This window comes from Pygocentrus nattereri, chromosome 4, assembly GCF_015220715.1.
Source record: "Pygocentrus nattereri isolate fPygNat1 chromosome 4, fPygNat1.pri, whole genome shotgun sequence".
NCBI lineage: Eukaryota > Metazoa > Chordata > Actinopteri > Characiformes > Serrasalmidae > Pygocentrus > Pygocentrus nattereri.
Window position 1 is genome coordinate 41,371,640 of NC_051214.1, and position 26,613 is coordinate 41,398,252.

Genomic DNA, 26,613 nt, shown 5'->3' on the forward strand with positions numbered 1-26,613 from the left:
AAGTCTCTAACTATGCATGTGTTACAGGAACACTGGGTTTTTCAGTCTAATCCCCATCTGCCTCATCTGCAGCACAGAGAACAGAAAACCTGCTTACTTAAGACTTCTAACAAGAGCAGAACCCTTTTTCAAAAGATTCTTTGAAGAAGCTTGGACAGTGTTTTTTCCATCATCTGAAAGATGCATTGTTTTTGGAGTGCTTATGGTTATATATACATATATAAATGCAGCATTTTTCATCTTGCTCACATTTTGCATTGTTTACCCCCACTTTTAAGAGTGTAATATAATGTAGAATATATTGTCTGATAATGCCTTAACCAGGCATATCAAACTGGGGACCTTCTGGGCCAAAGTGCTGCAGAGATTGACGTTTGCTAATTAGCTGATGAGCTGAATCAGATGTGCTTAATGAAGCATTGCTCTGAAGTCTGCAGCGTTTTGACCTGTGAGGAGTGGACACAGGTGGCCTAAACTCATAATTAAACTAGATTATTCACTACTATTTAGTGACTATTTTGATTGTGTCGCATGTGGTTTATTACCAGATCCTACATTTTTGTTATACTGTATTTGTCATTTTTCCTGAGGTCCACTTATTATATTTGTGTGGGTTTATGTACCAAAAACCCTTATAATTATAATTCATTGTACTTTTTCATTTCCAACCTCTTTTTAGGCTTTTGTTATTGTACCTTTAAGATTAGCATATTCAAATGACTTCAGTCTGATTGGCCGGTCTGAAACTCAGGTGTGAATGGGTGATGCTAAACAGCTGCGGGAGGAAATCTATTGGTTTTTGTGACATCATAAAAACAATGACTTCTAAAAAGAGCTCTTTTTGCTCATTTAACGTAAATATATTTTGAGACAGTGTTTACATGCTTCATCAAACTCAAAATTTTGTTTTTCCACTATATGGGTCTTTTAAAACAGAGTGTAAGAACCACAATTGATGTTTACACGTCGCCCTCTAGTGCTGGAACAACATAATTAACAATTTCACAGTAGGCCTCATCATTCATGTTTCATGTTTTAATCAAGCTTCACCTTTAAAATGGGTCCTCAGGGTTCTTTAGTAATACTTAGTGTGAACACAAAGAACCAATAATGGCTCCATGTATGGTTAAATGGTTCTTCATGACGAGAAACCTGTTTGTTTCTTTAAGGACATTTTAAAATGGTTCCATCGCCACCTTTATATGCAGATACTATATTGTCAGTTTGCACAGAGTGTATCCACAATCATTTAAACTTCTGCTGAATATCATCAGAGATGAGCAAATAAAATGGGAATCCAAATGGGCAAATAAATTTAAGTTTATTCAAATATTGTTATACAGTAACTACAGATATAAGACATTTATACCAAATCTCTTTAGATTGCAGAAATACAGATCGCTTGACACTAGAGGGGGAAATAAGAGGAAAGATTAACAATCACACAAACCATATAAAAACTGATAAGGTAAAAATGGCAAGAACTACAAGAGCATTTATTCCTCTAGGCTACTTTCTGCCTGTTGGTGTTTCCTACAGCATGCAGTTTGCTCCCCCCTACCTACACCACACAGTACCCAACCATCAGTAACTGAAAATCCTCTCCACTGAGCCAACTCGCCCTACACAGACTCACACCCCGACAAGAAACGGCCATCTTTTCAAGGAGCTTTAGAGAATGGAGTTCAGAAATACAGCGTCAACCTACAGGAACTAGGTTACGTTCACTAGAGCAGTGATTCTCAAACCGATCCTCAGTGCCTAATGAACAGAGGACCCGACCAAAAGAGAAACAGGAACATGTGGACTGTCTGGGGGTCCATGAGGACCATTTTTAGAACCACAGTGCAAAGGACACACACACTGGCTACGTGCACAGGTGAAGTGACATTTCTGCAGGTCTTAGAGCAGCAAATAGGTGAAATACTGGTACAGGAGTTTCTCTTTATTGCTATTTGGCTAAAATTCCTTATATATAAACTGTACATAAATATGCAGCTGTCAGTGGGTAGTCGTTTAGGTTGCATCTGACAAAGAAATAGATGTTCTCTTAGGTTTATGGTCATCTGGAAATGAATTCTTGTAGACATCACTGTATGGTTTTGTGCATCAAAATAAAGGTTTAGTGAGAGCGTGGTCACAGAGCATGGCTCGAAAACGATATGTGGAGCAGAGAGCAACAAGGAACCTCCTCTCCCAAGACCTAAAACACACATATTGCACTTTTTCAGGCGACACACCAGAGCAGGACATGCAGAAAAGGAAGAGATGGTCACCGTGTTGGACGGTATTTCACAAGGCAGATAAATTAAGCCTAAAATCAAGCCTGGTCAACAGGTCAGGAATGTTTCCATTAGACACTGCTCAATTTGACAGCTTAAGGGATGATCAGCGATATTGAAATCATGTCAGCATCAGCAGATACTGATACAGATACTTAAAATATTTGCCAGCATTTGATAGATGCTGGTGGGATTTTAATGCTAGAATATCTGCATTTTATTCATTTTACTTGATTTAACTCCACAGAAATATTTCTGTGATGTGCTAATTCAAGTAAATTTAGGCTCAATTTATACATTTTAGAAATGTACATATCTGCATCAGCATTGACAGCTAGATACAGAAATACTGGATATCTGCTTTTGCCCACAGTTCCCATATCACTGCATGCCTAGGATACTCTGTTGACTTTCCATACTGATCTCTATCTACTGCATCTGTATAACTGTCCATTACTGTGGATAATAATGTAGATGTGCATCCCAGTTGAAAAACAGTCAACCTAATATACACTTACAACATTTGAAGCATCTGCCCACTGCTTTCTATTATGAGTAGGTTTCAAGTATGTTTTTTCTGTTCTGTAAATTCTGTTATTGTCCGTATTATCCATCTGTTATAAGTTATTGTCCATAGCGATCAAACATTTCCTATAGATGCAGCAGACAGACATTAGAAAGACACTGGAATATCCTTTTAAGTTATCGAGCTTACACAGAAATCCTGGTTTGTCCAGAAACATCTCGGTCTCCCAGTTCACTCTCAGGATCACGGACACTGATATCCAGAAAAATAGACAAACTAACGGACTAAACTCTTTTTATATTACTTCTAGCCTTTTAAACATCCTATAACTATAATAACCACCTAGCCATCATCAGTGTTGCACTGTGGAAGCATTCTTAACATACTCTGCATAAAACTGTCCTCACACAATCTCTCGTGCATTCTCATATTAAATACTCAACAGATTCTGTGCTAATAAGTACCTTTATACATTGCTTTAGAACATGTCCTTTAAACCAAAGAAACCCCACTAAATCCACCGAATTGTGCTGCAGATACTATGAAAAGTTTTACAGCAACAGGATGAAACACTGAGAGTGATGTGATATCTAGGCCTGTCAAATATTTCATATTAGTGGGGAACACAATTATTCTCCACAGCTGTTAGCTTTCACAATCATATGCCGTCATCACAATCATTACCGTTTTCATTCAAACCCATGTAAATAAAAGAAAGCAGAAGATGCATTTATTGAGACAGGTCATATTAGGCCTGTCACAATTATTACATCCTTTCCCCATCAGAATTATCTGAGTAGATCGCAATTATGTTCCACAAATCATGTTTACGTTGCAGTAAACAATGTCAATTGGGTGTGTTTTCATCTGCAGGGCTTGAGGCAAATACATGTAAATAAAAGAAAGCAGTTACTGAGACTCATCATGAAAATCTTTGACTGGTGCTATAACACCTTTGGAGGCTGGTGCTGAGTAACGTTTGTTTATTTGATGCGCATTAACACCCTCAGAGAATGGCAAAGACGGCTGGGAGCCAATCCGATCACTTGCGGCTTGTAACAGAACAAAAAAGGGAAATAAATGTCAGCTCAAATTTATTGTGACAGGCCTAGTGATGTCTCCAATGTACTTTATAGTGGTGCGTTTTACATAGAGTCACAACATTCCACCAAACCATAAAGAGAGGTAATGTCATCAGAGTTTCATTGACTTTGGACAGCAGACAGCTTAGCAGGACAGACTAGGTTAAAAAGACAGGTTCAAAAGAGGCTTATGTTTGATAATCGTTATACGTTGTAGGTGGACATCAACTTTTTGCTAGTTTAAATGTATTTGATTAGGAATAAAGGGATTCTAGATCACCACAGCAGTACAGCTTACCTGTTCAGCAACTGCACCCATTGGTTACTGTGCAAAGCACGAAAAACACTTCCCATCTTTTTAGGGCTGCACAATATATTTGTCAAAAGTTTGTTGTATGCTGTGAGCATTCTGACCAACCATAAATGTGCTGGATTTTGATCAATCAAGAAAAGACACAACATCCAACAAATGCTTTGGATGAAATATTGCAGGTGAGTTGTTGACTATGTTACATTAAAGATTCACCAATGTGTTTTTAGTATATCACAATATGGTATTTTGTCCATACTGTGCAGCCCTACATCTCTTGCACCATATTGGAATTGGAGCAGATTCATGCTTTGAAACAGCAGATCATAAACGCAGATAATTCTCTGCTTCTTTGCATTTGTTTTACATTGTAACTACAACAGATGGTGACGATTCTGCAACTGCTCCTTGTGCCTCTCTATGACCACCATGTGAGAAACTGTCCTCCATTTCCTCTTTGTGTCTCCATGCAATATCCAGTGGACTCTGAAACGGTCTCTTCTCCATATAGTACAAAACACATCTTGTATGTTACATATCATACATGGGCAGAGTCTTTCTCTCTTCCTCTCCCTCAGCTCACTGTAATCTCTTTAGGAGGAGCTCTCTGGAGACTCGGCCGTTTTTGAGGGCGTCTCCTCTGAAGGACTCTCACTGGAGATGCCAGTGTCTCCGTTCTCACCTCCATCAGCCATCAGGTGCTTCTCCACAACTGCACAGGAAGAGACAGTCAGGAAACCAAAAGGTTTCATTTACAATACAGAAAAACAATTAAGGGCCTTTTACCCTACATGTTTTCAGAGCAATTCACTTCTGATGTCTAAGAAAATTTGGTAGAAGTTCAGGAGACTTAATGATGAAGACATTATTCCTGTACAAGTGTTGCATAGTACAGTCTAAAAGGTAAACATATGATTTTCCAAAAGTGCACTGAACTGAGAAAGAGTAACTTTCCCAATAAACCTGAAGATATTAAGGTTTAAAAGATTTATCAGCATCAGTGGAAACTGGTTTCAAATGTTAGATAATAAAACCACATTCCAGCAGGTGACCTTGATGCATCAAACATTATATGACATGACATTTTTATAAAAATAGACACAATGCACTAATAGTGCCACATTTAAAAATAAAGAAAAAACAATACTGGGTACATGTTTACTCAATATTTTACATACTGATCTCCCCTAAATCCAATGAAAAAGGACTACACGTTTTTTTTAAATGAACCACGCCTTTGGTTATTGTGTTCTTCAAGGGGAATTCCACTGACTTTTCAAAATGTCTGCATAATTGAATCGTTAAGATTCAAAGTCAATTAAAGTGAAATGCTAGAGGCCGAGCTGTTCATAGTTGTGATGATATGATGCAAGATACTAGAAGAGTTTAATGCCTCTAAAAGCTACTTGATGCCTGAGACAATCTTTTAAGATAGTTCTGAGATATGATTTTGGTCTAATATGAATAATGCATGAATGCCATTTTCAACATTATATATAAAACTTGGGTGCAGGTTCCCTGGTTGTTTTAGATACACTATATTGCCAAAAGTATTTGCTCATCTGCCTTCACAAGCATATGAACTTGAGTGAGATCCCATTCTTAATCCATAGAGTTTAATATGATGTTGGCCCACCCTTTGCAGCTATAACAGCTTCAACTCTTCTGGGAAGGCTTTCCATAGGAAAGGAGTGTATTTATGGGAATTTTTGACCATTTCATCCAGAAGCGCATTTGTGAGGTCAGACACTGATGTTGGATGAGAAGGCCTGGCTCTCAGTCTCCGCTCTAATTCATCCCAAAAGTGTTCTATGCGGTTGAGGTCAGGACTCTGTGCAGGCCAGTCAAGTTCTTCCACACCAAACTCGCTCACCAATGTCTTTATGGACCTTGCTTTGTGCACTGGTGTGCAGTTACGCTGGAACAGGAAGGGACCGTCTCCAATCTGTTCCCACAAAGTTCAGAGCGTGAAATTGTCCAAAATCTCTTGTTCTCCTGAAGCATTAAGAGTTCCTTTCACTGGAACTTAGGGGCCGAACCCAACTCCTGAAAAACAACCCCACACCATAATCCCCCCTCCACCAAACATTATACTTGGCATAATGCAGTGAGACAAGTACCGTTCTCCTGGCAACCGCCAAACCCAGACTTGTACATCGGATTGCCAGATGGAGAAGTGTGATTCGTCGCTCCAGAGAACACGTCTCCACTGCTCTAGAGTCCAGTGGCGGTGCTTTACACCACTGCACTCAATGCTTTGCATTGCGCTTGGTAATGTAGGGCGTGGATGCAACTGCTCGGCCATGGAAACCCATTCCATGAAGCTCTCTACACACTGTTCTTAGCGTAATCTGAAGGCCACATGAAGTTTGGAGGTCTGTAGCGATTGACTCTGCAGAAAGTTGGTGACCTCTGCACACTATGCTCCTCAGCATCCACTGACCATGGTCTGTCATTTTACGTGGCCTACCACTTTGTGGCTGAGTTGCTGTCATTCCCAATCATTTCCAATTCCAATACCACTGACAGCTGACTGTGGAATGTTTGGGGTAGTCATGAGCTGGAGGTTGGGGAACTGGCCCTGTGACCAGATGGTGTTCTTGAGCAAGGCACCTAACCCCCAACTGCTGCCCGGGCGCGGATAGGGCTGCCCACCCCTCCGGACAAGCGTGCTTACTGCCCCGTAGCATGTGGCGTTTCACTTCATGGATGGGTTAAATGCGGAGCTGAAATTTTCAAAGAGTCACTTAATTTAGTAGCAAGGAAATTTCACAACTAGACTTGTTGCACAGGTGGCATCCTATCACGGTACCATGTTGGAATTGACTGTACTCCTGAAAGCGACCCATTCTTTCACAAATGTTTATAGAAGCAGTCTGCATGCCTAGGTGCTTGGTTTTATACACTTGTGGTCATGGAAGTGACTGGAATACCAGAATTCAATTATTTGGATGGGTGAGTAAATACCTTTGGCAAAATAGTGTAGTAAATATAATGGTTGTGGCTGTAGAAAGTTTTGTGTTGTAGATCAATTGGCTTCATTCACCAACCAGTTTTAAGATTTTTTTTTTTCTTAAAAATACACTTAAGCAGTTTTCACAAAGATTCTGACATTCACCAAAGTCTTCTTACTTAGATTTTGTTCTTAAATAAGAACAGAATCTACACACAGTCAGGAGCACAAAGGTGCGACCAATTCTGAAGTTTAACAAAACTTTGTGAATCTGACATAGACTTTTTTCTTAGGACCTCTCTCAGGAACAAATTGAAGAAAAATATTATGAAGATACTGGTGAATGAGGTCCAATGCTTCTCCAAAATGAGCTCCTTCACATCAAACCACCACGAATGAGAATCAGAGAAGCATATAGTTTTACAGAATAAAAAAAAATATATAACTAAATAATAAGACATTGAGAAAATACATCACACTGCCCACCTCTACATTCAAGAATGTGATGCTATTTTGTGATGCTATTTTGAACAACTACTAAAACTACTGTTAGGCACTGATGTTACTCAACTTTTCAAGGCTAAATCATACAGTTATTGATAATTCACTTTTTAAAATGGGAGCTCTTTGGGAGCTGTTAGCAATTTTTAATAGCTATGAAAACTAAAATGTAGAATTAATATTTTTTACCCTTTCCTTTTCGTACAAATGAGAGTTCCACACTCTATACTTGTATACACAGAACTCACATTTTGCTAGTGAAAACGCCATCAGAACCAGTATTTTTCTTTATTAATTTTAGCTTAATGTCTGATTGTCATGATGTCTTTTCCTGTGGATGTAAAAAGCAGACATATTTTATCTCTCGGTGAAAACTTGCCTTGCAGTGAGGCGGACTCGGCAGTGCCGTTACCGTGGCTGGAGGCTGAACCCTCCTCCAGCTCATCCAGATAGAGACGGTAGCGATGGCCACTGTCATCCTCATACTCCACATTTTCATCATCAGAGTCCACCTCTGGAGCTACGTACACCACCTCAAACTCAATCTCCCCTCTCTGCAACAGACCAGAAACAATTCAGGAATGAGTGAGTGTGTGTGAGACTGAGTGCTACTGCAGCGGCACCCGATTGTTTAGTGAACCAAACTGAATAACCTCACTGTCAAACACTCGCCTACACAGCACGACACAGCACTAAGCCTGAAGGGCTCCAAGTATAAAAACCACTCATGGACTACACTCCACATCTCCAACCTCCAGAAGGTAGGTGTGATTTGGAATGTGTTCAATAACAATAATTATTGTGTAAACTACTATTTGCCACTGCTTTAAGAAACCCATGAAAGATCTCCAGAACAGAAAATTTTACAGGAGAAGAAAATGTAGGCATTCTACCCAACTAATTGTTTTTTAATGTTTTAATATTTTCCACCCTTTGATGATGCCAGTTGCCCTGGCATGAACATTAAATGAACAACTGACCAATAACAGTTTGCAAAATCAGTGGTCAAATCAAATCTTCACTTTTTTGGTTTTAATTGCAGGATTAAAATAATCTTCCAAAGATTTCATTTGACAGAGACATGTTGCTCTATTGTTGCTTTTTCTACAAATTTCTATCTCCAAAATGGCAGTTAATGTGGAAATGTAAGGTTTTGTTCAAACACCGACAGTATGCAACCACTACAAGACTGTGAAGTTTTAAGGCATATTTCTTACTCCTAACCTTAGTTCATTCTATAAAAGATTCTAAAAATGTTCCTAAACATATATATTTTTCAAAAGATATGATCCTCAATGTTAACAACTACTCTCCCAAATCAAACATCTAGGTTCTCATGAGCTGTTATAAATGACACATTCATGCGACATACATACAGTTGACACATAGTAAAATGTCAGCGCAGTCCAACTAAAGCTGCATTCCAGCTGGATTAGTTTTACCTGAGGAGGTATAGTAATGTAAGGGATTCAACTGACTGATTTGCATGGGATAAAGTAGCCGATTTCCCTAAATTATCTCAGGTAACTCGGATAGAAGCATCATAGCCAGGATGTTCACTTCAGCATTAGGATTAAAATGACAAGGATCCAAAACATACAAGCAACAAAAGCTAACTCCCAGACAGAAGAACATTAGACAAACGAATGTCACCCAACAGGACAGAATTTGCTATATAAAATCGATAATTAATTTCATTCACCTTCCAATTAGCCCAATAAGCTCTGTCTCTTGGTCACAAAGAAACGGAGGTGCCGATGTCTATTACCAGGATTTGTTATTACTTTACCGAGAGGTCAATTTGAATAGGACTATTACTGAAGGAGCTTTGAGTTTGATAAATTATAGAAGGTGGCCTAATTAGCTTTGGAGTAATTGCTTTTAATGGAGTAATTAAAATGACAGACATGGCAGATTCGTAATTGATTAAAATCAGGGCTCTCAATGATAATCACTCAAAATATGGCACCTCCTAATTGAGCTCAAATTGGTTGAAGGTTGAAGTCAGCATTTTACAGTAAACAAAGGCCATGCATTCAGTGATGTCATTTCATTTGAGAAATGTGCACTGAGAGAGGAATTAACCTGCTGGGAGAGGATTGTGACTGCCTCCTTGTGCTTGGCATCTCTCAGATTGATGTTGTTGACGGCTAAGATGGCGTCTCCCACATGCAGCCCCTTACAGCGTTCTGCAGGCTGGGCAGGGTGGATCTCAGAGATCAGGATGGGAACACCATGCTCTTTACCTCCCTGAGCAACAAAGACATCACATCAGAAACACATGCAAAACTTCAGCTTCTGCAGATCTTGCAATACCATTCAAACTTTCACTTGCCACATTAATCACTGCTTTTATTTTATTCAATAATGACTTATATCGTGTAGACTGATGCCAGATGGTATTTTTATTCAATATATACAATTTTTGCAAACGCCAAGAACTACTTAAACTATGAATATTATAACAATTATTAATTTATTGTAACATGATTTTCCATGTTACATCATCATATTAGAATAATTTTATATAAGGATCTACAACAAATTGTTTTTTGCTGTTAAAAACATTTGAATGGTAACAAATTCAAAACTAAAATTTATTTAATTGTATTTAATTAGTTTAAGTAAAAACTTTTGCAGATTTGTGCCTTTTGAGCTTTACAGAAACTTCTACAATAAATTGTATGACATAGTAGGTTCTCACTCAGTGCTTATATTTTAAGAGAAAATCTGAAAAGTCAGGAAAAAGAAAATGTGAATAATTTTCTGGATTTCCATAATCTACCGTTATGTAAAAATCCTGAAGATGACAAAACAAGATTAAATGTACGTAAACAAAATACCACCAAACAAACAGTAGCCTAATGGTGTGATATGCATTTGCTCTGTGTAAAGGAGTCATAAAAGTCCTGTCATCTGTACACGGCAGTATTACATGCAGCTCAGAGACACTGAGTGGGACATTTATGGAGAGCTGAAACAGCACAAATGGCCCACAGCTTACCAAAACCTAAAGTCAGCATTTTTGTTGTATCTCCTAAAAATCTAGGCATTTCACTGTTTAACATGTAGTACTGCACTGATGTTGCTATTGTAGATTAAACTAGGAGGAGAAAGTTTGTGAGCAAATTTCAAGTTGGCTTGACTCTTTTGCATTTCATCCTTAGAAGAATAGAACAACTTCTCCGCCTCAGTAGAACAGAAAAGCTGTTCTTCTGTGATACTTCTGTTCTTTTCATTTAGGTTTTCTTATGTGCAGTCTCACAATTCTCTAAGAAAAGGATAGAAGGAAAACCCACTATGGAAGAAATCTTCTGAAAAACATCAGTCTGCACTCACTGTGATCGAGATTCCGAGGCCCTCATGATCCTCTTTAGACAGAACCACTTTGCGTATGGGGCCGACTCCTTGAGTCTTCTTCAGAGAGTCTGGATCCTGATGAAAGAAGAGCAGAGAGCTAGTGACATAGCTAACACTATCTTACTGAGATTGCACCTGCACTGACTTTTCATTAGTCCAAGTTTAGGCATGAGTCAGCGACATAAGTGTTAATCTTACATGTCCTGCTGGTGATGCTAGAGGCTTCTTCGGGTCATTGCGCCCTCTGCAAGCACGGATGACCGTCTTGTGGCGGTGAAGATGGATCTCGGCCTCTAGCTGGTTCCACAGTTTATCATGAGCTGGCCCCTTCATGTCTCGGCCTAAAAGCTGAATCTGCTGAACCCTGCAGAACACAGTTGCCAACTCCGTTATCTGCATTCTTCCCAATGGACACAAAGCCTAGTCTTTGGTTTCAAGAATGCCTGCTGGCCATTTTTGAAAAAAAAAAAAAAAACTCTGTATTTCAGTTACCTCCCAGCAAGCTCCTTGTCCAGGTATTTGGCAGCCAGTCTGGCTCCGTACACTTCCGCCTGTAGTACAGCGATATGCCTGCGGAGGGCCTCATTCTCTTTTTTAAGCATCCTCACTTCAGCTTCCAGCTTCACCTCCTTAACTTTTTCTTTCTTACTGGCCTCCAGTTCCTTCTCCTGTTGTACAGATGCACACACAGACACACACAAGCAAAAGCTGTCAAGCTATCAGAAAAAAGTCAGTAGAATCCATCTGCAACCCAGCAGACCAAGCCCCAGGAACCAGCCCCAACTTTGGTGAATGTCAGCCTACTAGACTGTCTGCCTGATCAGGAAAGCGTGGACGTTTCAGAGGCAGTAATATGGCCATGGCAATGTAAACAGCGCCATGACAGAAATTAGACTTTGAAAATAAGTAAAATATTGAATCACGAAGATCTGACCAACTGCAGAGCTTCGCGCTCTATACTGTATGCAGTACGCATGCTCACGGTGCTCTTCTTGAGGGACTAAAGTATATTTTCTGTGCAATTTGAACAATTTCCAAAAGCTAATAATAATCCATTTCTTCTTTGAATACTAAATTAAGCAAATAAAGCAATACTGAAATGAGTTTGGATATTGGTTTATTGCTGATCTCTGGTAAACATTAAGCTAGCGTAAACTGGTTCTTCAAATGAAAAGGGTTATGGTTTAGCTCTACACAGAAAATATGATTTAAATTATCCAGGCTTATGCAAGTATGAAACTGCAGGCCTTCAAAAACAATTTATTAGCACAAATAGACTTTAAACAAACTAACTAACATTAATATAAACACAAAAATACCTTAGCTAGCTAGCTAGCTTAAGTGACTTGCTAGCCAGTTGCTAACTACCACCCAAGCTGAGGCTTTGCATAGACAGGGACTTGATTTGCAAAGTTACAGCTAGATCTCACTCAAAAGAGTGGAAGGATGCTCTGTTGCTGCGGAGCTGCCTTGCTGTAGTGTGCAGGAGACCAAGCAGCTCTTCATGCGCGCACACACGCACGCACACACACACACACACACACACACACACACACACACACACACACACACACACAGTATAATCATCTGGGGCACATAGTCACCCCTCATTACTATTAGTTGCTGCTCTACTCAGGCAAGCCACTGGGGCCAGAATAAAAGAGCATCCCTCAGACTCCACCAGGGCCACCAAACACGCACACGCACACACGCGCTCCATACTGCTAGCTAGACCCCGCCCACAACAGCAGTCTAGACACACAAGGACTGCAGACTAACAAAGGTTTGCTTTAGTCCAAAGCATTGGCCTTCACGATGCAGCATGAGCTGAGCGGTTGAATGGATTTAAAAAGAAACTGGCAGAGAATTCTGTCACGGTGGCTACCAGCTCTTTGAAACCCAAGCCAGTGTGTAGTCAATAGTGATATTGCATATATAAACCCATTGCAAACATATAGAACAAAGACAAACATGACTGTTCACCGGGAGAGCACACAAACCGGATTAGTACAAAGCTACACTTCTACAACAGACATGTAATGGTTCAGTGACTAATCAAATTTATTACAAACTTCCACTCAGCCCAGATGTAGCTGATCAGCCAAGACATGTTTTGTGTCTAAATTTTGGTTCTTTAAATTTAGTGCTGGAGCTAGAAAGTTAACAGTGCTAACAAACATTAGAAGTTAATAGTCAAGCATATCTTTTCTATGAATACTCCCCCAATACTTCTCTAAACCCTCTGAAACCACATCCAGGTGTTAGTGTACATAGAATTGTGTATGTGGTTTAGAGCACAGTGTGACTTACTGTCAACTCTAAAAATGAAAAAACTTCACTTTATATTTGAATGAAGTGGGAAGACATTTTAGACCACAGGTGTTGTGCTGAATTCTCATGCCTCCATGGGCAGGCAAGCATACAGACTATGAGTTCTGTTCTTAATTTTTATAAATAACTGTTCATCTTGAATTATAGAAATGAAGAAACAACAGAAATGGAACATCACCTAGTATCCACACGTCCACATGATGTGAAAGGGAGTTGGATTTTGTGCAGGGAACAAATCTTGGCATAACAACTTTTGTCTAAAATGACTTGCTGCCACATTCAAGCACACAGTGAACTTCATTTATTTTTATAGTTTACAGCAAGTCATAACGTGCTTTAAATTACCTCAAGTCGGTATGAACTCAATGAAGATCTGGATGTTGTTTAAGTGGGTTAAGAGAAATTTCAGGGATGTACTTACACAAAACAATTGGGTGACTATTGACTTATAATGTTTGTTAGCAACATCATCCTCACAGGCCCAGTGTTAAACTAAAGAAGCAAAGTTTGCACATCAAACATGTCTTGGCTGATGGACTAAATTTGGGGTAAGTGGAAAATTGTATAAACCTGATTTATCACTAAATCATTCATTTACAAGGACAACAGTATAGACAGAACACAAGAGCACTAGGGCTGTCACGATTACTCGAACTCGAAAAGCGAACGCTTAATTACTGAAGAAAAAAACAAAAATCACTGATTAAAATTTACTATGAATGAATCAGCAATGATTAGTTGATGATCATACACATTTTAAAATCTCTTACTGGGCTGTTTTCCAGTAAGAAACAGCCTGATGATCCATTTATACACCAAACGGTATTTTCAAACTAGGTCTTAAGGTTTTCCAAGATCACTTTTTCCATCATTTTTTTGTATCATATTTTGGAGACTTTGTTAGCTCTGGTTAAGTCTGCTTTTATCACTTGGTCTTTTTTAACTTCCACTGCTCAATTCTTAAAAATAACTGGCAGATTTCTTGATTTCTAACAATCAACAGTGACAGCCCCAGAGAAAGCATAATGCAGAGTTACGAAGCACTTACCATCTCCTCCACGGAAGGAACAGGCTTAGGGCCAAGGAGAGAAACAGAATGTCAAAAGTTAGAAATGCAGTGTTAAAGGGTCAAGCAGGTAAAAGAAGCATTATAGGTAATCATTCAGGATAACTCTAAAGACACAGAAGGAGAGAAGAGTTAAAACAAAGTAACCAAACAGTATGTTAGCAATAAGCTCATTTGCTGCTTTTCTAAGTAATGTAAAATCTAATAATAACACAAAGTTTGTTTAATTTTACTGTAATGCCATGGATAAATTACACTACCATTCAAAAGTTGGGAATAATCATTTCTATAATATTTTTTGCTACTTTTTATGCAAAAAGAATTGTATTAAATATTACAAACAATTTGTCAATGGGTATTTTTTACATTTTATTCATAATTTGGAAAATTCTGTAAAAAATAAGGGAATAAAATCAAAAAGAATATACTGTAATTATAGATTTGTATTTTTTTGTCATTTCTCAAGTTATCTGGTTTGAAATTTTGATTTCCACTTTTAAAACAAGATGCACTCTGGAGATTATTTGCTGTAATGCAATTCTTGAGTATAGTGTACAGGTTTAAATTTGATCAGGCTAGAATCTTAAAAGCTCCATTCATCATTCTGGACGCATCTCAACTTTTTAAATATTTATCTCCACGCTTTCGGATATCCTACTAATTACAAGAAACCTGCAAAATTGTTCAGGGCTAACACAGTAGAATCCTTTTAAAAACTAATCCTTTTAATGCATGCAAGCAAACTGGTTTTACATTACTGAAAACATTCATTTCAAATGTCTGAACAGTGATTTCAAACTTCTACGCACCAACGGCAAAACACCTGATCTAAAACAGTTCTCTCTTAATGCGGTGATTTGGCCACAAATCAAATTTACCCATTTTACCCCAAATCACCAACCCAGCCCCCCTTAAGTTTTTTGGCTGAACTGTCACTTTAAATAAAAAACAAAGCAGGCTAGGCTCAGCTCCATGAAACTAAATAAGGTTTAGCCAAAAGAGGAGTGGATAGTAGAGCGAGTCTAAAGCGCACCATCCTGTCTTTGATGGAGCTGGAGTCGACAGCCTGGCCAGCTTTGGCATGGAGCTGCAGCTGGAGGGCGTGGAGCTGGAGCAGCTGCTCATGAACCTCCTTCTCCACCACAGTCTTCTCTGCTTGCACATCCGTCAGCTCTGACTTCAGATCCACCAGCTGAGCCTGCAGTATACACATAAACAATCACACAAGACACACCACAGAACTGTATTAGCACAGGTGCAAATCTCTAACCTCAATTTATTAACAAAACGATCCAACCTGATGAATTTATTATTTTGGTGAGTATCAGAAAAAAAATTATATATATATATATATATATATATATATATATATATATATATATATATATATATATATATATATATATATACACACACACATATATATGCAAAAGATTTCACTGCCAGTTATTTTTATTTTTTATTTATATATAGCTATTTACACAGTAGTGGAATACTCACAATAAAAACAAAGCATAAAGCCCTTTTTGACTTTGTCCAAAACAAAGTATGCATACTTTATTGAGTATCATAAATTATAAACACAAAAAAAAGTTTTACCTAGGAATAATTATTCTATGAGAGATATTATTATTATTATTATTATCATATTATTATGATGAGTTAAATTGTAGATCAGTTTCATAATGCTTTTATGATTAACTCATACAAACTTGGTTCGCGGACCAAACATGACAAATTGTATTTCAAATCCTGAAACAGAGGAGAACAGAAATAAGCCCCAGTGATTTCAATGACCAAAATATAGAATAGAAATATAGGCTCTTCCTATCAAAATATAACAAAAATATAAAATGTTCCTAATCCTAACGTTAGCCAAGATAAAAATGCTGCAATATGATTTTATACTCCTGCTGTTTAAGAATTGTGACCACTGAGAACTGAATCATACAGCTGTATATAAAAGGCATTCTAGGTTAACATTAAGTTAAGTGAGAAAAACGTTCACACATCCTCCACAGAGAACACACTTCCCTTTAAATGCACTATTGCTGCCTACTTGCTAAATTTAACATACTGCGAAAAAACAACTTTTCAGCAAATAAAACAGGGCATACTGATGTTTGTTCCCTATGGAGGAAGTGTTAACTTCATTTGACTGAGGGTGTTTAAACCTGTCTGTCAGTAAAGCACTGTTGAACTAAAACTATTACAGTATAAAATTAAAATCCAAAACATAAAATTACATCAGTATAATATTATCATAATTTTTAGCTCTTTAAAATCAGTACCAACTACAACATTTCCATATCGCTCAGACCCTAATACTGATTTTTGGGGGACAACCAGTACACCAGGAGAAATGATTAAACATTAACATCAGTTCACAGCGCACTCGTGTTAGAACCCTGCTTAAATCTTTCCTATTATACATGATGACATTTATTGCAGTAGGTTTATGTATTTTCCTCCTGCACTTTACTCTGGTGGAGTATACAGCCAGCTCTTACTTACTCAGGCATTTATGACTAGTAGCTAATAAAGGTGGATCCAACACCAATGGCTTTCCTTAAAGAACAGCTCAACCCTCCCAGACCCCACAGAGTCCATCTCTCAGAGGCACTGTAACCTGAGACACAAACAGCAGCCCTCCAACAGAAAAACCTCTGATTTATTTAACCTTAAAAACCACAGTAATGGCTACCTCAGGGATCCTTGTATTTGGCAAAATTGATACAAGTGATCGTTTATCCATTAATCTGCCATCCCATCAGCAATAACACAGCAAAAAGAATGACTGATCAGCACAACACCGCTTAACGATTTACACTCATGATGGTGTTCGTTCCTACACTACACAATGCCCAAATAACTAGTCAAATCATATCATAGCATTCCTGTTAGTTTGTGGTGACATTTATAAAATGTAACCTCAGAATATTTTACAGATACATCATGGAATCACCAATTAGTCTGCTTCTCTTACAACTAACATAGCTTGTTTTGACTGACCTGCTTTGTTTCTTTTTTATTTTATTAAAATTACATCAGGAGCTCTTGAAACGATGTACTCCGGTCAGACGAAACAAAAAGAGCTTTTTGGTAATTTCAGCCCATCATGTTTGGAGAAAGAAGGGTTGCAAATATGATCCTAAGAACACCCACATTGAAGTGTGAAGGTGGGAGACTCATGACATGGAGTAGCTTCACTGGGTCGTTACAAGTCATCGAAGGAGCCATGAATGCAGTAGTGCACCAGTAGATGATAGAGGAAAATTTAATCTATGGGGAGAAGGTGGGCGTTTTAATAAAACAATGACAGTTTACAGTTTTTGATGGATTGTTTTTTCACGTAGCACTGCTGGTTATTTTTTTCTGTTCCAAACAATTAATCCTCAAAAAAACATTATATCATAAAGTATTGTGATTTTTTTACCATATTGCCCACCCCTTCCTTCCCCAACATCTCGATTACACTCAGGTAGGTATTACTGCAGACCTGTTTGGTCACGCAAGTTGACTCAACTGCATGAAATAACTCGTCAGAGCCTTATCCTAAAAGACTAATCTTTCATCTGGTGACTGGTAAAACCGTAGCTAAAACAGGCTAGTTATTTGGCTGCTGGCACTTTTCAGGTTCTTTGCTCAAGAGTGATATAATGTGACTGGCCATTAGCCTTGATGGTTGTCTTTGTTGGCTCTGGACTATGGCACTAGTGGCTCTGGACTATGGCCCAACACAAACTAAGCAGGCTTGGAGTGAAGAAACCACCGTGTAGAAGACTAGACATCTATAATAAGATAATAAGACTGAGAAAGGTGGAGTACTTCCTATTACTTGCATATTACTAGCTTTTCTTCCAAAGTGCTCTGACGAAATACAACATTTTCATGCCCCAACAGCATAACGCACCATTTTCAGAGTCACTTCTCTATTTGAGTTATCCCTTTTCTTTTTCTGCAGAAACAATGCAGCCACAGCTCAAAGGCTGTCACTATATATTTAATTACTGAATTATTACATATATAAAACCAAGTCAAAGTACAAAAATAAACCTAAACAAAGAATAATTGTTGTGTGTTTCAAAGATTACAGAACACTGAAAAAAGACAAAAAAGGAAGTCTTTAAAAAGACGTTTCTTTCTTTAAAAAACCTCCATTTTTGACTTTTTAAATTAGAAAAACAAATGTGTATAATGTCGTTGTTGCGTCTGAACTTTTTTCCTTTTTTTTTATAATTAGAGAAGTTGAAAAGTCCAGTCATACTGTGCCCTACATGTTTAATTCAATAAAGTAAGTAAAATGTGTTCTCTGTAGAGGATGCGTTAACTTATTTTCACATCAATTTCAAACCAATAAAACTTTCACATGCTTGTGTGTAATTATATATATATATATATATATATATATATATATATATATATATATATATATATATATATATATATATATATATATATATATTTATTTTTATTTTTTTTTTTTTTTTTTTTTTTTTTTTTAAAACGATGTGACGATCAGGCCCTGTTTTTACAAACTAATCATTGCAGATTCATTGAGAAAGTCATTTTTAGTTACACTGTAGTCCATTACATTTTCTAAATGGAGCACTCATGACAGTCCCTTAACGTAGCATGCATTAAGATAAAGAACATTTTAAGAGATTTGTCAAGTGGTGGACATTCAGTAGATTACTTCAGCTGCTCTCCTGAGAATGCTGAAGCAGGAGACACACAGCTAGGCCAACTGCTCTGACTTTATGACAGAGAGAGAAACAAGACAGCTGAATATACAGGTACAGCTGTCCTACAGCAGTAATACTGCACATCACAGCTGCATTATAAAAAATGAACATGGTGTGATTATATTGCTTGCTTAAGTCCTGGATGTGGTGCTGCCACACTGCAGCATTTTCACATTATTCAATATTTGCTACCTGTGGATTATTTCAGATTCAAAGCTGCTTGATTTGCTTCCATCTCTCAAAAGATGAAAAAGTGTTTACCTGCTGATGATAGTTTTGGACTTGGTGGTAACAGTGGTGAACCGCTAGTATGACATGATTAAGAGTGGTCTGCATTATTGAGAACAAAAATAAAACACCCAAAGTAAATCACCTGGGACATCCTCAGGATGCTCACAGCACACAGTAATAGATTTAAAGATTTGCTTGAGGGGCGTCTTATAATTTAGATATTTAAAAACTTGGTAAAAAGACAAAAAAGAGGAAAGAACTAACAGACAATACACTGTCGAGCCTACCTCTTAGAGGCTACTGGAATATTCTGACAGTAGCCACGTTTACATGCAGCCTAATAATCCAACTAATAACTCAATCGGTATAGAATGCGTCCACATAAACACCGCAATCGGAATAGTCTAGTCTGATTGAGGCCATTCGGAATAGTTTCTATCCAACTGAATGAAGTGGGTAAACCTCTAAATAACCCGTTAAACAGAAGATTAATAGCCGTGTAAACGCCTGAATCCAATTGCACTCCAATCAGAACGTGTGAGTATGTTCTGCGCATGTACGTCGCGGCATAGTGACGTACATGACGGAGCAGAAACTGGTCTGCAGAGGAGACGAAGTTTATGCTCAGAGCACAACGTCTTCCTCTCGCTGCTTCCTTTATGTAAAGGACATGTGAGGGACGTTTTTCTGAGTGTGACATCAGTTAAGCAGTTTAAAGCAATTAAAAACTCAAGTGTGCCAACTGAAAACTCATTTCACGCTGACTGGACCTCATGTGATGTTCGCCGTCATGGTAACGTTCACTCTAAGCGCTACTCATTTTTCATCGGATTACTTGCAGTGAGCATGTAAACGAAGATTTTCATCAGGTTGTTGAATAGAGTGTGCATATAAACACCTCTGATTCTGTAATCTGTTCAATCGGACTGGCAAAAATCTTTGCATAGCCAATGTTGTTAAGAATTTTGGACCCCTCACACGAAAAACCTCTGTGTATCTTTAAACAGCAAAAGACTGTCCTTGTCAGCTAATGAACATGTAGTGTGAACCCCTAGGCAGAAAATGTTAAGCCTTTCGAACTACTATATACTTAGTGTCAGCCTACTATTTACACTGGGGGTACAATAACCTGAATGAGGCCTTCTACTGGCTGAGCAGGTTCTACAGGCATGTGAAATGCAACAATACAGGGCAGCCAATGAGAACAGGGCTCAAATACATCTCATATACATATATCAGTCTTACAGACACAGCCACCAAAACAGCCTGTGTAATTAAGGGATAAAGAGTGTTGGAAAAATAGTAATGTAAAAATAAATTAAGACTTTTTTGGTATATAAACTCATGCAAGAAGACCTTGAGTGGAAAACGAAAGGAAAATGTAGTATATGGACCTATTAAGCTTTATATCCATGATTTAACAGGGTTTCTGTTAACAATCCGTTTTCAGTTGTTTAATTCTCATATCATTGACCTCTCAAATACAGGACCAGCACATGACAGCTAACTCCAACGTAGGACATTTCTTTAACGGGTTTTATGGATTTTAAATTGCTTAGAAGAAAATACAAAAAGATTACTGGCTAATATTTACAATACTATGTAAGGCTCCCAGTGGTGTAATTGTAAGCAAAAAAAGGAAGCAAAATTAAGCTGTCAGGTTTGTTCTTTTAGTCTTGAGTCACATATTATTGCACAATATAATAAACAATTAGGTCATTAACTTTGTAAATGTTAACTTATATCATCTGACAGCATTATATATTTAGAACATATGTGACACTGAACTTCTGAATTTTACTATCGCCAGCCCTATCAGTGAGCTATATGCCAACATCCTATTGCTGTAGGTCACTATGGAGAATTGGCTGCTCAAAACAAAAGGCCTAAAAATCAGTTCGCAGAAGCATTCATACCCACTGAATATTACAATCAGACCATTCATTCTGAATATTTCTTTCCAGTTCAGAAACGCCAACATATAATGAGTGAACTGGAAAAATCGCAACAAGCAGTTTTTTTTCCCCATTTGTGCTCTTGAAGTTTCTATCATCATCTGATGTGGTCAGATGGAAACTAGTCCCACTCCTTGTCACCTGTGTGAAGGCTCTCCCCTAATTTGCACATTTTTGCTTTTAGTTTATATAATAAAGCACTCTAGATTTTTGCATCACCTTGAATGAACTGTTTAAAAATGTTATTGTGCATTAATCCAGGCAGAAATTTAAACGGTCTTAATTTACAAATCAGAGAAACTGCAGCTACAAAGGAAACAGAGCGTCAGTGCTGAGCACTACTGAGGTAAACCAATACATATAACACAATAATCTATAACACAGCAGATGTTCCTGATCAAGCTACTATTTAGTAATCCGGTAAAGTGAAAGTAAGGTGCGCCCGATCGTTTGCAAACAACTGTTATTCTGGCAACTCCCCTTATCAGATTTGCTTAATTTTACCCTTGAACCCTGAGTTTAAAGAAGGGCCTCTCTGGAGATCTGAGTCAATATTGGTGGTGGATCATGCGTAACTGAAATTTGGAGCTCTTAAAGCATCATTTTAAGATGCATGCTACTAAATACTGCAACACTATGACTTCAGTAAATGTTAGAACCTACCTACAGCAGTTTCCTGCATAAAAATAGGTTAGCATTTGCTTTGCATCTGAGTCATATCACTCGTGAATGATCTTTTGGAGGCAGCCAAGGTGTAAAGCAAAAAAACATGGAACTGTACAGCACAGGAGGTTTACAGGACTGGGTTACAGGCCATATGTGGCTCTTCAGTGTTAGGCCTAAATAAAATCTTAATACTAAACGAGGGTAAAGCCTGACATTCACTTTATCTTGGAGGCTAGAAAGAGGAAACGTGCTGATCACTGATCAATGGATGAGGAGCTGCTGTATATGAGCCTATGGTCCCAATGCCCAACGCCAATGTCAGCCAGAGGGGTATGAAGCCCCCCAGCATTGAGCTGTGGAGCAATGGAACTGCATTCTCTGGAGTGATTGAGTTCCATCCAATACCTTTGAGACCTCTGAGATGAGTCAGAGTGATTCAGCACCAATCATCCAACATCAGTGCCTGTCCTCACTGATGTTCTTGCGGCTGAATGCAATCAAGTCTTCATAGCAATGTTCCAACATCTGGTGTAAAGCCTTCCTTCTCAGAAGAGTAGAGGCTGCTACTGCAGCAATGGGGGACAAACTGCCTATTAAGACTCTTGATTTCAGATGACAAACTGAACATGCAGGCGTTTACAAACTTTTGAAAATATAGCTAGTTTAGGTAAACGGAACCCAAAGAGCCCTACTTTTAGTAAAGAGGACGGTTCTTCACATTAATGGAGAATGTGTTTTACATGATCCGCGTGGAACCTATTAGAAAAAGGTTCTACAGAGCACCAAAAAGGGGTCCTCTAAGGTCACAAGCTTGGCGTTGTAACTAGCAGAACTGTTTTTGGGGTCACACAGAACCATTTGCAAAAAAGGTTCTAAACAGAACCATATATAACACATTCTCCATTAATCTGAAGAGCAATTTCACAACGCAAAGAACCATCTGAGCAGGAGAAATGACTCTATATAGAACTGCTCATTCTAAATACCCGTCACCCTTTTTTAAGAGCAGGGGAACCCTTTTACAAGAACCGAAAAACTGGTTTATTACAGAAAACTATGAAACTAAAACTTCTGAAACGTATATGCTAAATAGTTCTAACACATACCTCACGTTTAAGTTCAGTAGTGTTTCTTTGTCTTACTGTTTAGCCTCCAGGGTTTTTTTTGAAGAAGTATGGTTAGTATATGTGGGGTCTAGATCATTATCCTCGGTGTAATGTGGGTTATCTGTGTTAAGTTACCTCCAGTTTGTGGTTGAGCTGGAAGACTGTCTGCGCTTTGTGGCAAAGCTGCGCAAAGCACGAACTGAGGCTAGTCATCTTCTGGCGGCCTTCATACGTGATGTCGGCCTGGTCCGGGTCGATTTCGCCCAGAAGTAGGTCCACGTCCACGAACGCCTTGTCGAACTCCTTCTCCAGGACCTCCAGCCAGCGGAACATGGACATGCCCGAAGCCGGAGCTCCGAGCGCGGATCCCTGCGCGGCGCTCGACGACATCCTCGCCCTGCAGGCCGGCTACGACCGGGCGGCTATCCGGGCACCACGAAACCAAACAAAACCTTTAATTCTGCGACTCCGATAATCTCACACGGCGTAACCGCGCACTTTCGGCTCTCTGTGACCTCTGTTTAGCAGACGAAGAGACACACGGAGTCAAGCCCGTCCCGTAGCGAGGAGTAAATAATGGTGATCTTCCTCCTCATCTGAGCAGGATGTCCGTCACCAGGAGCCGGAGTTGATTACACTGGTCTGCCACACGATTAGGCCTGCAGAAAGAGAAACAAAGCAAAAGATTGCCGATGTAATCGATCGACCTGAAGGACCGTACGTCACTGAAGTGTTTCCAGTTTTTTGTACCTTTCACTCCACTGTACTTCAAACTAAAATACTCTGCTTTTAACTCCGCTTTCTATATGAATGTTTCCTTGTTCAGGCCCATGTCGTCTATAGACATAGTGAAGGCAAAGTCGATCATTCCAGGTTTTTCCTAACAAAATGTAGACTAAGTGAAGGCAAAGTCGATCATTCCAGGTTTTTCCTAACAAAAATGTAGACTAAGTGAAGGCAAAGTCGATCATTCCAGGTTTTTCCTAACAAAATGTAGACTAAGTGAAGGCAAAGTCAATCATTCCAGGTTTTTCCCAACAAAAATGTAGACTAAGTGAAGACAAAGTCAATCATTCCAGGTTTTTCCTAACAAAAATGTAGACTAAGTGAAGGCAAAGTCGATCATTCCAGGTTTTTCCTAACAAAATGTAGACTAAGTGAAGGCAAAGTCGATCATTTCAGGTTTTTCCTAACAAAATGTAGACTAAGTGAAGGCAAAGTCGATCATTCCAGGTTTTTCCTAACAAAAATGTAGACTAAGTGAAGGCAAAGTCGATCATTCCAGGTTTTTCCTAACAAAATGTAGACTAAGTGAAGGCAAAGTCGATCATTCCAGGTTTTTCCCAACAAAAATGTAGACTAAGTGAAGGCAAAGTCAATCATTCCAGGTTTTTCCCAACAAAAATGTAGTCTAAGTGAAGGCAAAGTCGATCATTCCAGGTTTTTCCTAACAAAATGTAGACTAAGTGAAGGCAAAGTCGATCATTCCAGGTTTTTCCTAACAAAATGTAGACTAAGTGAAGGCAAAGTCGATCATTTCAGGTTTTTCCTAACAAAATGTAGACTAAGTGAAGGCAAAGTCGATCATTCCAGGTTTTTCCTAACAAAATGTAGACTAAGTGAAGGCAAAGTTGATCATTCCAGGTTTTTCCTAACAAAATGTAGACTAGGTGAAGGCAAAGTCAATCATTCCAGGTTTTTCCCAACAAAAATGTAGACTAAGTGAAGGGAAAGTCGATCATTCCAGGTTTTTCCTAACAAAATGTAGACTAAGTGAAGGCAAAGTCGATCATTCCAGGTTTTTCCTAACAAAATGTAGACTAAGTGAAGGCAAAGTCAATCATTCCAGGTTTTTCCTAACAAAATGTAGACTAAGTGAAGGCAAAGTCGATCATTCCAGGTTTTTCCTAACAAAATGTAGACTAAGTGAAGGCAAAGTCGATCATTCCAGGTTTTTCCTAACAAAATGTAGACTAAGTGAAGACAAAGTCAATCATTTCAGGTTTTTCCTAACAAAAATAACTGAATTCAAAGCAAACAACTTTGTGCAAAGCATTGTCAATAGTGGAAATAAAACTGCTCCAATATAAACATTTCAGCCACATCTGTACAGACATTATATTCCAAGTCTTCTGTTAAACTTCAGCAGCATTTTAGCCTCAAAATCCTCATCATTGACTCTGACTCTGTTCGAGATGAGAATCAGGCCTGAATAATCTCTGCACTGCTGCAGAGCTCCTGCGGCTCCACAGCAGAACTAGATTTTTAAGTAAAATAAAATAATCATCCTTTGCTGTAAAATCGTTATAACACACAGTTCTAACACAGTTTTCACAATAAATGGTCTTAAAAGCTGGAGTTAACGCAAAACCGCTAAGTCACCAACCTTTAACACTGAAAACTGACGCGCAGACTGCTGGTCACCATAGCAACACATATAACGAAACTGAAAAGAGAGAGATTTAAGACGAACATTGATCATTTGAATAAGAATGGACTTTACATTTATAATCACTCAGCTGGTTTCCCCACACGTTTAATCTGCAACAACTCGCGAGGCTGAAGTCGCTTCTCTTTCTCCTGCTTCTCGTTCGAATTCTCCCGTTCCACCTTAAATGGCACAGCAGTACAATCTGGCATCTCAGGCACCTTTTAAGGTGGAATGGGACAATTCAAACGAGAAGCTGGTGAATTTTGGTTGCGACCCCTGAGTTAAGCCTACGAGTAAGGGGTGATCAGCACATGGGGAGCATGTGCATGTCTGCTCGAGCTGTCCACAGCTCAGACAGGATTGCACAATCGCCACCAGCCCATTTTTTTTTCACTACACTACACTACACTAATTTTCACTACAGCTACACATAACTTTGTAAGTGCTGCAGCTACTAGCTACATTTCATAAAACTGTAGAGGCTACAGCTACTGGCTACTAAAATTTGTAGCTAACTAAAAAAAGTAGCATGGTACTTCGCTACAACCCCCCCCCCCCCCATCCATCCATCCATTTTCTAAGCCGCTTCTCCGTCAGGGTCGCGGGGGGATGCTGGAGCCTATCCCAGCAGTCTTCGGGCGAAAGGCAGGATACACCCTGGACAGGTCGCCAGTCCATCGCAGGGCAGACAGACAGACACAGACAGTCACTCACACACTCACACACAATTTAGCATGTCCAATTGGCCTGACTGCATGTCTTTGGACTGTGGGAGGAAACCGGAGAACCCGGAGGAAACCCACGCAGACACGGGGAGAACATGCAAACTCCACACAGAGAGGACCCTGGCCGCCCGGCCGGGGAATCGAACCCAGGCCCTCCTCGCTGTGAGGCGACAGCGCTACCCACCACGCCACCGTGGGTAAAATAGAGATAAATTGGAAAAAATTAAAGTTTTCTTTGGACACCGTTTTGTCTTACAAAGCTCTGCATGTACCACTCCCTTATGAATTTACAACCCCATTTCCAAAAACGTTGGGACGCTGTGGAAATGTTAATAAAAACAAA

At 38.9% G+C, this 26,613-nt stretch overlaps 1 protein-coding gene across 2 annotated transcripts; it reads right to left on the reverse strand.

Moving 5' to 3' along the window:
• Nucleotides 1-1,302: 1,302 nt before the first annotated feature.
• Nucleotides 1,303-23,746, reverse strand: gopc (golgi-associated PDZ and coiled-coil motif containing). 2 transcript variants are annotated; one of them, XM_017692525.2, is made up of 9 exons: nt 23,250-23,746; nt 15,445-15,609; nt 14,394-14,417; nt 11,507-11,682; nt 11,213-11,378; nt 10,994-11,089; nt 9,740-9,904; nt 8,034-8,208; nt 1,303-4,912 (listed from the first exon to the last, which is right to left on the reverse strand). In XM_017692525.2, exons 1-9 carry the CDS (start codon nt 23,502-23,504, stop codon nt 4,794-4,796), a joined length of 1,341 nt encoding a protein of 446 aa, XP_017548014.1. In that variant the 5' UTR covers nt 23,505-23,746; the 3' UTR covers nt 1,303-4,793. The 2 variants fall into 2 exon arrangements, with proteins under 2 accessions (XP_017548014.1, XP_017548015.1); XM_017692526.2 differs by lacking the exon at nt 14,394-14,417.
• Nucleotides 23,747-26,613: the final 2,867 nt, after the last annotated feature.